Source organism: Garra rufa, chromosome 22, assembly GCF_049309525.1.
Source record: "Garra rufa chromosome 22, GarRuf1.0, whole genome shotgun sequence".
In the NCBI taxonomy this organism is placed as follows: Eukaryota; Metazoa; Chordata; class Actinopteri; order Cypriniformes; family Cyprinidae; genus Garra; species Garra rufa.
This window is the reverse complement of record NC_133382.1, coordinates 32395650-32411779: the sequence shown is the minus strand read 5'-3', so window position 1 is coordinate 32411779 and position 16130 is coordinate 32395650. Positions and strand designations below refer to the sequence as shown.

The following is a 16130-nucleotide window of genomic DNA, read 5'->3' as shown; positions in this document are numbered from 1 at the left end:
ATTGAAAACTGTATGCTTAACTTTACCGTACAGACTTGCATTCTATTTGGAATCACCTTACGTAACATGAAAAATTCGAGCAAATGTATTTTTGGCAAAACGTTCCATCATGCACTGACCGTAAACGACACTATATAATGCGGGACTCTGCAAAAGCAATAAATGAATAAATAGAATAGACCAATAAAACATAATAATATGCAACATGTGTGCGGTCAGATATCATCAGTCATAACACACCGACCGCATTTATATCCGCAAGGGCAATGCAACGTTTCACCTTGTGTGAACAGGGAAGGGAGGGGGGAGAAATCCCGTAAAAAAGGGTCACGCTGATTATTTATTGGCAATCGGCCACGTGCGTGTGTGTGAGTGTGTGTGGTTGCTTTACTGGAACACAAGGGGTGGAGCCTTTTTGAAATATCAGTCGGTACTTCAACTCGATGGCACGAATCTCCACTACCTCTGATAGACTTTTACACAGCTGATCTCTGATCAACTGTTACAAAACTGACATGAAACCGAGCTCTATCTTTTTGAAAGAAGGTCTATTTTGCATAAGCGCTTATATGGAAATCACAAAAGGAGCTATGTTTTCAGAAAACTCCCAAGATTGAGTCGGATAACGCTTTGAAGGTAAAAACGTTTATTCTAACACACTGGACTTACTAAGAATCTATTGCAAATGTATGCATATAGCTATTACTATATCAGACTGTTACGCATGCCTCGGTATGTGCTGTGCTACAAGGTATCCGTGTCTAAATAAACTATGTTGTTGAGCTGTAAAACGCATAGCTTGATACTCCGAAGTCTGCTTTAGTTATATATGTGACTAAACGTTTAGTCCGACTAAACGACCTCAATGTAACCCGAACAAGTCGGTGAATTTCTATTCCAGTTAGGATAAGAGAGTGAAGGGGTATTCACAGTGTAATACGAGACACAGACCGTGTGTCATGAATGAGAAATTGGGTTATTCACAACGAACTGGAGGACCTCATTCATAACCTGTTTTCTAATAGCCCGAGAGAGCGATCGAACTCAATATCGGGTTTACACGGTCCAGCTTGGACTAAAAATAAAGCTTCGATTAGCAACTAGTTAATTTATCCACTGCACACCGTCTTCAAAGTAACCCATACATTTCTAATCTAATAGTGACTTGTACATCTAATCTTGCTTAACTGGTACCATTAGTACTAGAATATGTAACAGCAGTAGAGTACATACTAGTGGGAAGTTGATATTTAAACCACAGATCACTATAGAATTCACTAACTCGAATCACCAATAGTGACTAGTTACAATAGTATTAGTAAAACTGGAACAGGTACCAGCAACATTGCCATACTTACTACTTGATCTAAACTACAGATTCCCATGTAAATCATTAGCAAAAAATAGACATTTTTGGAGTATTGGGAGGTTGACTAGTAGCAATAGTATTAGTAAACCTGGAAAGGTACCAGCAACATTGCCTTATATACTAGTGAATAGCAAGTAGCTGATCTAAACGATAGATTCCTATGTAAATAATTATGAAAAAATAGCTATACATTTCCAAGAGTATTGGGAGGTTGACTAGTAGCAATAGTACTAGTAAAACTGGAAAAGTTACCAGCAACATTGCCAGACATACTAGTGAATGGCGAGTAGCTGATTTAAACTAGAGATTCCCATGTAAATTATTAACAAAAATAGCAATTTGTTGGAGTATTGGGAGGTTGACTAGTAGCAACAGTACTAGTAAAACTGGAAAAGGTACCAGCAATATTGCCTTATATACTAGTGAGTGGCGAGTAGCTGATCTAAACTATAGATTCCCTTGTAAATAATTACCAAAAACTAGCCGCATGTTTCCAGGAGTATTAGTAGCGATTGTATTAGTAAAACTGGTAAAGGTACCAGCAACATTGCCAGACATTCTAGTCGAATATGAATAACTGATCTAAACCACAGATATATAATTTAGTAACAAAAACAGCAATTTGTTACCAGAGGTATTAGGATAGTAACTTGTAGCAAAGTAAGATGTAATGATTGAATATATATTAGTCACTATTGGAATAAGTACTAGCATCTAATGGGTAAGTTAGGTTTAGTCACTACTATTGAAAAATAAGTAAAAATACTAAACGGCTATAATTTATGTCCAAATTAGACGATTACATCATTGAAATGTTGTTTCCAACGTTGGAGCGGGAGGGTTGGGCTGTAATGATAAGGAACACATGTGAGAAACAACCAATCCGGTTATTAGAACTATGAATGGCCCTAATAAAAGTGACGTCATAGCAGATGTAAAGTCTGCTGGCACTGGCTTCTGTTGTTCTCGCCGTTTTGGTTGATGCTGACTTTTTCCATTTGGCTTTCCCCTCAGCTGCCTTCCATACCCACCGAGGCGTCAATTCTTCTGGATGTGGAAGAGGTGCCAGAGCTCTGGACGTTGTGTTGGTGCTCTTCGGTGCATGAGCACCCTGGCTGGGACGGCCCTTCGGCCCTGGACCCCGAGCACCAGTGGTTGCCGGGCGGTACAGGGGGTGGGCAGAGCGCCATGGTAACACACAGCAGGTTTGACAGCGCCATGAGCAGCAGCCCCTTCGAAGGCGGCGTGCGCCTGCCCCCCCACCGGTACAAGACCTTTAGTTCTCGGGCGCAGTATCAGATGGTGATCGCGGCGGTGCGCAAACTGCAAGAGAGCGGCTTCTACTGGAGCACAGTGAGCGGGAAAGAGGCCAGCGCGCTGCTGAGCTCCGAACCCCCAGGCACCTTCCTGGTGCGCGACAGCTCGGATCACCACCACTTCTTCACGCTAAGCGTGAAAACCACCACGGGCACCAAAAACCTGCGCATCCAATGTGACTCCGTCTCTTTTTTCCTGCAAACCGACCCTCGGAGTGAGCAGGCGGTTCCACGCTTCGATTGCGTGCTCAAACTTATCCATCATTACATGCCGTCACCCGGGACGGGGGCCTCGTCGAAGGTCCAGGCCGTCGGAGAAAGTGGGAGCACATCTGACGGAAGCGCCTACTACATCTACTCCGGTGGTGAGAAGATCCCTTTGGAGCTACTGCGTCCACTGGCTTCTAGCATGTCCAGTCTGCAGCATCTCTGTCGAAAGACTTTAAACGGTCATATAGATGTGTCCACCAAACGAGACCAGCTGCCTCATCCACTCCAAGAGTTCCTCCAGGAGTACGACGCTCCTATCTAGCTATTCCCGATGGGTTTCAGATGGGTAGAACCACACACAAGGTGTGTAAGTGGAGTTTATCGCTCCTGACCTCGGCGTCTGTCAGTATTGCGGGCCAGCTGTGCCTTCGACCTCTGGATTGTGAACTTTTGAAGGACAGCACGAGATGCATACTTCCACTCAAGTGGATCTGACATCTCAGCAGCTGTCGACACGAACGGACTTCCGCGTTCCAGCGGCCGGTCGGGCTGCTGAAGATAAACACGAGCGATAGTTGATCAGTACAGGAGTTAAGTGTGCTGCTATGGCTACGGTCCAGGCCTTCATCATCGATCGGGAGACACTCTCAAGCGTGTTTTCTCCAGCTCGACATTTTTTGACTTTCTCCTGGAAGGAAGGAGCGAGAGCTGGGTGTTTGCAATGACGTACACATTTCCACTGCTTCTTGCCAAGTGTAATTGCCTCATAAGTGGGCGTGGGGGCGCAAATAGGGTGGCTACTTACCGCTCACGACCGACACCGTCTGCTATGGTGACTGTGTGCGGGGTCAAGTGAAAAGGACTGGAGCGAACGCTTCAACCGGACGAGAGGCCTGTTACCGCGGGCCTTTGACCTCCCTGGAGAAGACGGCCCCTCAGTGGACTGTTGTTACTTTGTTCGTGACAGGAGCCAAAGCAAACGGTAGTTTCATTTGCGCTAGGTAAAGGCAGGCTGAACATTGTTGAGCGTATATATGAATTGTTATTCATATACTGTGAAGCAAATACAAGCACAGTATGAGAAATCTTTCGTAACTGATTTACTGTGGTGTTTGACATGAAGGACCGTGCTTCTCTGATCACACAGGGAGGCATTCGTGCTTTGTGTGCTTCAAAATCCTCATTCAATAACAACGACACAGTGTTTGTTTCACTAGCAGGACTTGATGTCTGCTATTCACTGAATGTATTATGAGTCTATGGAAGGGCTTATGGTTCCACTTGTAGATTGTTATTCTCCTTTTTTGTTCATACTTTGTCAAATCAAGGTGTTTACATGTGTGGCCACCAACAGGACAGCATGTTTTTTACTCTGTCTTTTATAAAGATGTCTCATCTTAAGGTCTGGTCTGATGACCGCAGTGCAAGCTTGAAGATCAGAAAACAAAGGCATTAACATAGAAAATGCAGCAAGAAACTTTGCACATATTTATATTTATAAGATATTTCCATAATTTATATTAAAGAGCACTATTTTTACAAAATGGACCCAGCCACGTGCCTCCTCGCATTCTTGTGTGTATGCCTCAGGGTGCATGTCATTTAAATATGCATGAATTTTAATGTGGCATTTGCTGCAGAAAACATTTTCCTCCAGCCATATATTCACTCACACACACACACACACACACACAGATACCACAACTGCTCTTGTTTTCAGAAAAACAGGTCTGAGGCTTACCTTGAGGTGTGTGTACAGGATGTCACTAACTGCTTTCTCTTTTGATCAAAGTTAAAACATCTGCCTCTCTCTTTATCTCCAGAGTGTTTTTAATCAACTCTATGGATTAATCCCGGTCACTCTTCATTCCTCACAGGAAAAAAATCAGGGAGTAAAACAATACAACACAGCTTTTTATCACTCATGTTTACATTTTTATTAATCTCATCCACTACCAATCAAATTAATTAACACTGCAACTCTATTTGTGACTCAGGACCACAAAACCAGTCATAAGGGTACATTTTTGGAAATTGAGATTTATACATGATCTGAAAGCTGCATAAATAAGCTTGTTAGGATAGGACAAGATTTGGCCGAGATACAACTATTTAAAAAAAAATGCAATCTGAGGGTGCAAAAAAATTTAAGTACTGAGAAAATAGTCTTTAAAGTCATCCAAATCAAGTTCTTATCAATGCATATTACTAATAAAAAGTTTTAATATATATATAGTGGGGAATCTTTACTTAATATCCTAATGATTGTAGGCATAAAAACAATAATTTTGACCCATACAATGTATTTTGGCTATAATATACCTATGCTACTTAAGATTTTTTTGTGGTCCAGGGTCACATTTAAGGTCGCAAAACAATTTGTTTTGCAGACTGTGCATTTCTTGCATGCTTCCGCTTATTTAATTGATTAGCCACTCTCTTAATTAATTTTCTCTCCATTTAACTAAGGGCTTTTATCAGATCTTCGTCCTCATATTAGAGGGTGATTAACACGTAGTAAAAGTTGTAACTCACAAACCATTAAATGCCTGAGTGGAAAAAAAAATCAATAGGCCTTGATAAACTTCCTGGGCAAACCCAATAGAGCTTGACACGATAAGATTTCTGACTTACAGTAGACTTTTAATCATACAAGTATGAAAGTGCTTGTGCAACTCAAAGATAACATAGTCTTTTTTAAATCGGTAGTGCTGATATGAAAAAGTATGTTATATAAGTAGATTCATATCTAATATTTTGATGAACTACAAAAGTATAAGCTGTATATTGCATTAAAGCAGATCCTGGTAAGTTTTCACTGAACAGTATGTTTAGCTTAGTTTGTGATTTGCATAGCTGCACATGAAAATTCAAATAACGTATCAGTTCCTAGTGGAATGGAAAATAAATGCATATTCATAAGCATGCTCAGATTACTTATTAAATGAACAGTTATTAAAGACAAATGTGGGATCCAAACTATTTTAACTGCACACTGAAGTATCTTACAGTCGTGCAGGTTTGGAACAATGACAGAATACTCATTTTTGGGTGTAAATTGTATTTTATCAAAAGATGAATACTGCCCTTCTTCTCAGTGTTTCATAACTACATGTGTCTATTTATTTATACTACTTCTTGCTTCAGAATTATGGGTAAATTCCATTCACATTCATAGCAGACAGCCAAGCACAAGCAATGATGTGTGTGTTTTTGCAAAGAAATGCATACTCGCGAGAGAGATTTACTCCACGGCTTGTTTAGATTCCGAGAAATATGTTAATATTTATTATACATGCACATACATGCATGAGGAACCACCGAACAGTCTCTTTTCACAGCTCCACTGTGAGTGGTATCTCCCGCTATGCTCTTTTTATGGTATTTGGGAAGTCTCCGCCTTTTCTTCACACTCGTTCAGGCCTTCCTCCTTCTTTTCCTCCCTCCCTTGTGTTTTCAAAACAAAGCTGCAGTCAGTGAGTCCATGCCCCATTTGGTCAAAGACAACGCCCGTGAAAAACACAAAGCCCCCGGGTTCAGAAAGTTCCTGACCACCCTCTTCCCAAAACAACCATTTTCATTTTTTTTTTTTTACACATAAAGCACATTAAACATGCACTCTCCTCAGCCTCAGTGAATATATACAGACATGTCTGCACTAAGAAACAGTCAAAGCATGTCTCTACAGGATGTTTATGTTTTACGGCTGTCAATACCAGCTTCATTTGAGGCTTTACAGTAAATCACCTCTGTAATCTTCTATCTGCTCACTTCTGATTCGCTTACTGTAACCCTGGGGAAGCAATACTCGGCTGAACCGCGTGTCTAGATATGCTTATGTTTCGACTTCCCTGAATTTTGCAAACTTACGGTAAGCCCTGGCTATGTTGATACTCCTGTTGAGGACGCTGATGACTACGATTAACAGATAAGTTATGAGCCGCGCGGCGAAGCAGGCATGGTGGACATAATATGTGCGTGTTTGTGTGTGCGTCTGACTAAATGACTGAAAGTAATGGGACTCCGGAGGGGTTGTGTGTGCTGGGAAACAGTCCAGTCCTCTCGTGTGTCAGTCCCATATTGTGGTTGACTTAACAGGAAAGGAATGTGAGGCCATTTTTTATACATCCTGGCCCGCTGCAGGGGCCCAGGGAAGACTCTGCAAATGTGTGCACGGCTCATATAGGCCTATGTATGTGCAACGATAGCTCCGCTCCTTGTTGTGAAACAAACTTTAACAACATCTTTGTGAAGTCTGTAATCAATTCTGCCTGTAATCATGCAGAATGTTCACAACATGTCACTGAAATTGTCCTATTGAAAGCAAAATGGCAAACTAACACACTGGCTGTCATCAAAATACTGCTGCTGCTGGTAATAGCTTTCCTTTCTAAAAGCAAATAAGTTGGATCTTTTTTCTCTTTTTACTCTCTCCGCTTAAACAAATGATGTAGAGTGTTCAGGTACTTCTGTGTGCTCTATAGTCTTGCATGCTTAAAGGGATAGTTCTGTTATTAATTACTCATCTTCATGTCTTTCCAAACCCGTAAGACCTTCGTTCATCTTTGGAACACAAATTAAGATATTTTTGATGAAATCCAAGAGATTTCTGACATTGCATAGACAATAGTGGAAACACCACATTCAAAGCCAAGAAAGGTAGTAAGGACATTGTTAAAATATACAATGAACTGACAAAATAATGACTTTATTCAACAATTTCTTCTTTTCTGTGTCAGTCTTCAACGCACATTCACGGCAGCAACACACTGTATGTACATTCATCTGCGTGAGCCACACCACAAGATGCTTCGTGCTACTCTCATGAATGCGTCAAAAAATAAATACAGTTATTTTTGTTTTCTTTGTGCACAAAAAGTATTATCATAGCTTCATTATGGTTGAACCATTGATGTCACATGGATTGTATTGCCTTATTAGATCAATGACATGTGAAACGATCTCTTTTCTTCTTAAAGGAACACTCCACTTTTTTGGAAAATAGTCTCATTCTCGAACTCCCTCCGAGTTAATAATTTGAGTTTGACCATTTTGAAATCCATTTAGACGTTCTCCTCTTCTGGTGATATCACTTTTAGCATAGCTTAGCACAGATCATTGAATCCTATTAGACCAATAGCATTGTGTTCAAAAATGACCAACAAGTTTCGATATTTGTCCTATTTAAAACCTGACTCTTCTGTAGTTATATCGTGTACTAATACCGGCGGAAAATGTAAAGCTGCGATTTTCTAGGCCGATAAGATTAGGAACTACACTCCCATTCCAGTGTAATAGTCAAGGAAGTTTGCTGTCAAAACATGGCCGAAGCAGGCAGAGTAATATCACGTAGCGCCTGAAATTAGTTCCCAGCTAGGTTAGCATTTGCACCATTTGCTGCGTGATATTACTCTGCCTGCTTCGGCCATATTACGGCAACAAACTTCCTTGACTATTACGCCGGAATGGGAGTGTAGTTCCTAAAGTTATCGGCCTAGAAAATCGCAGCTTTACATTTTCCGCCGGTATTAGTACACGATATAACTACAGAAGAGTCACGTTTTAAATAGGACAAATATCGAAACTTGTTGGTCATTTTTGAACACAATGCTATTGGTCTAATAGGATTCAATGATCTATGCTAAGCTATGCTAAAAGTGATATCGCCAGAAGAGGAGAACGGCTGAATGGATTTCAAAACGGTAAAACTCAACTTATTAACTCGGAGGGAGTTCGAGAATGAGACTATTTCCAAAAAAGTGGAGTGTTCCTTTAAAGCACGAAAAAAGCATGAATGAACATCAGAACTCATTGCATATCAACCGCAGAAAGACTTACATACACAAAATTTTTCAAGTTTAAGTACACCAAAGTTAAACTACTCTCCTGTCTGATTTGTTTGTCGGACAGAATGGCGGATTCTGTGATATGATAGGTTCAGATTGCCTGTCAATCAAGCTGAATAATTTACACATACATGAATTGCGAATGGCAAATATTCAATTTTACTGAAAAACATTTTATTCTTTATATTACTTGTATGACTGGGTATTTAAAAATGTAATTATCCCAAGTCCCAATAAAAATGTACTCGCAAAGTAAGATCTGGGGGTTTGAACATTCTGACATTCCGAGTGAAACACGCACATGACTGGAAAGTCAGTCTTCGTTTGTAATTGGTAAAATGATATTTAACAACACAAGCCTCGAATCAAGGCTTCATCTGGCATGCCCTTTAACACAAGTTCTGATGCCTCGGTTCAAATGTCATATCACTAGTTGACAGTCATTCAAGATTTAGCAATCCAAACTTGCTAACAATGTGGGAACACAAATTTGAACAGCATATGTTGTCTCTAAGCACTGTAATGACATCACTCATAAAGGTGTGCAACTTTACAAAGCAGTGGTCTGAAAAAAACACTTAGCCTCTTTGCTAATTAGCACACAAAATACCATTGGTATACTACATTCGCTGCCTCACTGGAAGCTGTACCCACATTCTTTTTTACAGTAGTGCCCCCCAGATACTTGTGGATACCTTTAACTTCATCACATCATCAACATGGAACACTGGCAATAGATGACCTTCACATGTACATTTATATAGTGTTCATGTAGTACATTATTAGGCCTATATAGTCTCTATATACATGCACATCAAAATACTACACTGAAGTTAAAACAGTTTTCATTCAGAAATTGCTAGTAAATTTCACAAATAATTACACAAAAAGCCAAGTAACATTGAAATAAGTGTGACATTTTGAGGCAGAAAGACTGAAATAGTATTTTCTTGTGTGAGGTAATGCAATAATCTTTATTTACAACTTAAACAAAAAAATCTTGTTTTATTTTTTAGAATGTACGTGTGCTATGTCAGGTATTATTACTTGCATTAGGCCTATACAGTTTATAGGCTATACAGCTGTTATACTTATATTCTTAATCAAGACTTTGCCTTGTTTTCCATTAAAAAAGAAAGGAGACAAACATCTTTAAAGGGGTCATCGGGTGCAAAACTAACTTTTCCAAGTTGTTTGAACATTAATGTGTGTTGGTAATTTGTGTACAAAACAACCCTACAATCATAAAAATCCACCCAGTGGTATTTTTTTAATACTATCCCCTTTTTAAAATCAGTTCATTCTTAGCTTCTTGTCGTTGTGACGAAATACATTTGATTGACATGAGCGTTTTACCTTATACCCGCCCTTACCGAGCTGAAACAGTCGAATACGATCCAAATACGATCCTCACTGTGTCGACTCAGGTGCAGACGAAGACTCTAATTGAGTGATTGAGGTGTTCTGTTGTTGGATGTAATAATGAACATAGCAGTAGTCATTTACTCCCGACATCTGAGCCGCTGAAGACACAGAGGTTTAACGTTACTTTTGTTTTTAAATGGATTGCGCCAATCCCAATCTACATATGCATCTATGTTCGTGCAAATCGTTCCTGATGCAGCTTCACCCACAGCAGAAGTGAGTATAAGGGTTTTTTATGCATCTTTGCAAATGGCCTTTCTTAAAAATGTGCTTGTTGGTAAGTTTTGCCGATAAACGTTTCTAAATGCAGCTAAAGTAAACATAATCCCAGAGAGGGGCGGGGCGAGTAGAGCTTGCTGGCATCTTAAAATGAGCTGAAATTTTGCAGAGCTGATTTTGACAAGGTAAAAGGGTGTTTTTTACACTACTATTGAGAGTTTTTAACCAAAGTATATTAGAGACTTCTCATTAAGACCCTAAAGAATCATATGAACTTGTGGAAAATGGGCATCCGATGACCCCTTTAAAACAAGATAAATCGCATTCATAGTACTAAAGGGGTCATGAAATTGAGAATTCAAATGTTCTTTTTATTCACACAAATAAATGGTTACACTACAATAAAAACATACTGCACGGATAAAAACTCAGACAATTTCACAATGTCCCCTCTACACACTCCTTAAATGGTTAGTTCATCCAAAAATGAAAATTTGCCCATTATTTACTCACCCTTAAGGCATCCTAGGTGTATATGACTTCCTTTTCAGACAAATACAATCAGAGTTATATTAAAAAATGTTCTGGCTCCTCCAAGCTTTATAATGGCAATGGGAGGGTGCTTTTCTTCAACAATCCAAATCAAGTGCAAAAATCGCATCCATCCATAACAATACCCTCACACACTTCTGGGGGATGAAGAAAGGCCTCCTGTAGCAAATCTATGTGTTTTTGTAAGAAAAAGCAGCCTCTGTGTACAACTGTTAGCACAAGCTAGAGAAAAGTTATTCTTATGTTTTACATATGAATATTTTTCTTACAAAAATGCATCAGTTCACCCCAGAGCCATGTGAGACACTTTATATGGATGGATGGACTTTATTGGATTTAATTTGGACTGATGAAGAGAAACAGCCATTGTCATTATAAAGCTTAAAGGAGCCAGAACAATTTTTATATAACTCCGGTTGCATTCGACTGAAATAAAGAAGTCATATACATATAAGGAGGGTGAGTAAATAATGGGCTACTTTTCATTTTTGGGTGAACTAACCCTTTAAATCGTCATTGTCGTTTGTAATCAAAAAGCTGAGCGATAATGGTGTCAAGTAAATAATGAGCATTTTGATGCAAAAACTTTGCAACTTTATAAACTAACCTCAAGAAACAATATAAAAATCTAAGACTGCATTTCATGATCATCATGACTGTGATCATTGTGTAATATTCAGGGCTCATGTACAGACTCTTGCAAAGAGGTGTGAAAAATACCTGTTCTCTGTATTGTGATCATTTATATTCAGAATGTTCTCTTTATAATTGCTGGAGCAGTCAGTTTCAGATCAGTGCAAGTCTATCTGTGATTTGATTTCTGTATTTTCGTCTGAACGCTCTTAGATTTCATCAAAAATATCTTAATTTGTGTTCTGCAGATGAACGAAAGTCTTACGGGTTTGGAACGACATGAGGGTGAGAATTAATGACAGAATTTTTTATTTTTAGGTGAACTATCCCTTTAAGAAATTGCACACACACATATACACTTTCAGACACAAGTGTTATAAATTTGATGTAATTTCTCAGGTGAATTATTTTGATTTAAATGTCAAGCGTATAATTTCCACACCACTAGAATCAAAGGAATTGCAATCTGTCTGAGCGGCCTAAATTATCCAGACATATAAAAAAAACATTCATTCACCAAATCTGCTTGTTAAGTCTGACGTCAGGCCTCACCATTTTTGAGACCAAGCACTCTATCACATCCCAAAAGTATAAAAACATATGGTGGTGCTAATATATACTGCTGTAATACTACTGAGAAATCATGAACCTAACCTTTATCTCCATACCAAAATCTCAATTGGCCAGACAGTGATTCATCTTTTATGAATCATTAAAACAATGTTGTCTGGGATGCCGTGAGCCTAGAGACTGTAGTGTACACAGTGACTTTTAAAAGCTTAGCTTAAAAGTGCGCTACAAAAGAATAGTGCTCATAAACGACTGTTGAGATATTTACTTGAAATTAAGTTGGAAGCTAGGATTTGGAAACAGTGGTACTGCCTGTTTGTATTTCTCAAAAGCCTTAAAATGATTTAAATGTATTATTTAAAAAAGTATTATTTTATTTTATTGTTTTTATATTTTTTTTAAATAATATTTTATAAACCATACATCTTATACCAACATTTTTAATACTTATTTTATATATATATTTATATATATTTTATATATATAAATCTTTTATTGTTTTTATTTAATTTTTAAATTATATTTTATATACCAACGTTTATTATATATTTTTATTCTACATTAATTTATATTATATATATACAAAATTATATATACATACATACATATATTTTTTTTATATTTTATATAAGTCGTATACCACAATTTTTATAAAATATACACATATATTTCTCTTTATGTTTTAGCATATAAATATATATATTTTATTGTTTTTATTTATTTTTTTTATTATATTTTATATACCGTTTATTATATATTTTTATGCTACATTAATCTATATTATATATATACAAAATTATATATATATATATAAATTTTATAAATGTTATTTTATAGTTTTTTTTTCATTTAATTTTATATACGTTGTTTACCACAATTAATATATTATATATTTATATTTAGCTTTATTTAGCATGCATATATATATATATATATATATATATATATATATATATGCTTTATTTATTTATATTTTATTTATACCTCAGTTTTTATGAGATATATTTATATTTCACTTTATTTATTTTCTTTATTTAGCATAGTTTTTATTTTTTTGTATTTTATATACACACATATATTTATAACTTAAAATACATAGTTTTTAATTTTTTCATTATATTTTATATACTACATCTTATATAAATTTTTATAAGACATTTTATTTTATTTGTTTAGCATATATATATATATATAGCCCACACACACACACACACACACACACACACACACACACACACACACACACACACACACACACACACACACACACGTATATATAACTCATATATATAATGTATTAATTAATCGAAAAATAATTATAAAAAATATCTTTATATTTTACATTACTTATTGTCTTACTACACTAAAATATAATATAATATAATATAATATAATATAATATAATACAATATAATATAATATAATGGGCAGAAGACATACAAAGATGATGAAAGACAAACAATATTGTGTCTTGTGCAAACATGCAGTACAATAAAGGCAGACATTGCATTCCTAAATTACTTTTCCTCCTGCCTGAGAGGAGACAATGAACCAGATTAGGTGTCTTCAACATGAACAGTCCGCTTTGTGCGAGGGTTGCTGCTGGTTGGACCTGTGTGCTCTGCAAAGCGGCATGCTTGAGTAAGTGGGCTGTTGGTTGGACCTGTGTTCCCTGCGGGAGAGAGGGGTCACAGAATGCAGGCTAGGATGAAAAGAGGCCTCGTGGGACAGATTTACAACAGGGACTTTGTGGTCAAACAGCTAATGGTTTGAGGAATCACTTGAGTATGTCTGGGAGAAAGAGAGAGAGGAAGAGGAGGGGCCGCTGTGCAGAGAGCGAGAGAAAGAGCAGAGATTCCCTCTGTCTGATTTCTGACAGCAGGGCCGCCGTGAGCTTGTGTTTTTGTTTTGTCATTCCCGCTCCTTCCCTGTCCTCATTTCCATGCGTTCTTCTCCTGCTCTTCATGCCGCCTTCGCCTTCCCGTGTACGCACACATGCACTCACACTTGCAAAGAAAGTGTTCAACTATCCCCCTCCCCATCTAACACACATGGTTCCCATTCCCTTCATACCTCCCTGTGCCATCAGAGCCCAGTTTCCAGGAAAGAGGCTCTTTAATTGAGTTGACTCTTTACTGCTCTTGCAATGTGAGTGAGAGAGAGAGGACACATTTAGACAGGAAGGGGAGGTGCAGAGCGGAGCTCATGCACAAACTCACACGTTCCTTTACTGTAAGAACTCATTTCCCCCCTCCTAACTGCTCGCTTTTTTTCTGCACCCTCTCCTTCTCCGTCCCCTCAATTTTCTTTGTTTGGGTCAGCGTCTGCACACTTTGGCTTGTTGCATTGCACACTTAGACATCAAACATGCACATTTCAAATGCACTGAGAGCATTATGTTATTGTCATGCAATATTAGTGCATGTTTATTCGATTATCAGTGTAGTTTATAAATATACACAAGAAGACAAAATCTGACACAACAATCTGCACAGTTTTCTTGCATGTGGATTTTACATTTGCACAAAACATGCAAAATACATTTTCAAGGCTGGTAATATGAATATTTAGGGACAGCTTTATGCTATAAAAATGTATATATCAGAAATATGTAAAAATAGAAATAACAAAATAATATATTCTATACATTAAGTACATTATCTCATAGCAATATGAGATTTATATAAAATATAAATAATGCAATATAAATAAATGAATTTAAATAACCATTTCTTAGATTTGTTTTTATATTTAATAGAATAATGAAACATAATGGGTTATATATATATATAATTTAGGGATCACAAGAAATACATATAGTCAGGAATAATTAAATATTTTTTAGATAAATTTTTTAAAAGATATATAATAAAATAATGAAAAATGCATATAAGGCTGTGAAATAATTATTGCTGGCTTTAAATAAATTTATATTTTATAAAAAAAATTGATATAAGATTCATATAAAAAATAAAACCAAATCAAATCAAATAATTTAAGGCTTGTAAGAAATATGTATAGTCATATTTAAATAAATTATAAATAATTCTTAGAATGTAAAATTTTACGTATAATAAATTTTTTTAAGGCTTGTACAAAATACATATAGTCAAGATAGAATAAATAAATAAATAAATATTTCTTAGAATTAAATGTTTTTTTCTATATCATAAAATAATGAAAAATGCATTGTTAAGGTTGAGAAATATTTATAGCTGGCTTTATATAAATATATATTCTATAAAAACAGATATAATCTCATATAAAAATATCATTCAAAATAAATAAATAAAAACAATAAAATAAAATATAAATATTTCTTAGAATTACATTTTTACGTATAATGTATTGAAAAAAATAATTCTTAAGGTTGAGTTAAATCATTCAAAATAAATAAATAAATATAATAAAATAAAATAATTTAATACTTATAGTCAGGAATAAATAAAGAAATACATTTTTAATTATTTTTTATTTTTAATAAAATGATGAAAATGCATTCTTAAAGTTGAGAAATATTCATGTCTGGTTTTATATAAATATATATATTTTTAAATCAAGATATAAGATTCATATACAAAATGTCATTTAACATAAATAAAAACAATAAAATAAAGTATTTTAAGGCTTGTAAGAAATACGTATAGTCAGGAATAAATAAATAAAATTATAAATAAATACATAAATCAGCAAATAAACAAATCTTGGAATTTAAATATTGTATTCATAATAAAATAATGAATTTGTAAGGTTGCAAAACAGTTATGTCTGGTCTTATACAGATATATATATATATATTATAAAAAATTAGATAAGGCCTATAAGATTCATATAAAAATGTAATTCAAAATAAATAAAAACGAGGCTTGAAAGAAATATGTATAGTCCGGAATACATAAAAATAAATAAATAAATCTTAGAATTTTTGTTATATATAATAAAATAATTAAAAATGCATTCGTAAGGTTGGGGAAAAATTATGGATGATTT

General features: G+C 36.0%; 1 protein-coding gene across 1 annotated transcript; it reads left to right on the top strand.

Moving 5' to 3' along the window:
* Positions 1–416: 416 nt before the first annotated feature.
* On the top strand, positions 417–4437 carry socs3b (suppressor of cytokine signaling 3b). The gene is made up of 2 exons (XM_073828278.1): positions 417–636; positions 2384–4437. The coding sequence occupies exon 2, from the start codon at positions 2558–2560 to the stop codon at positions 3215–3217; it is 660 nt and encodes a 219-aa protein (XP_073684379.1). The 5' UTR covers positions 417–636; positions 2384–2557; the 3' UTR covers positions 3218–4437.
* Positions 4438–16130: the final 11693 nt, after the last annotated feature.

Bases quoted from the DNA above. Each gene is read 5' to 3' on its own strand.
- socs3b (XM_073828278.1), top strand. From the start codon at position 2,558: ATGGTAACACACAGCAGGTTTGACAGCGCCATGAGCAGCAGCCCCTTC.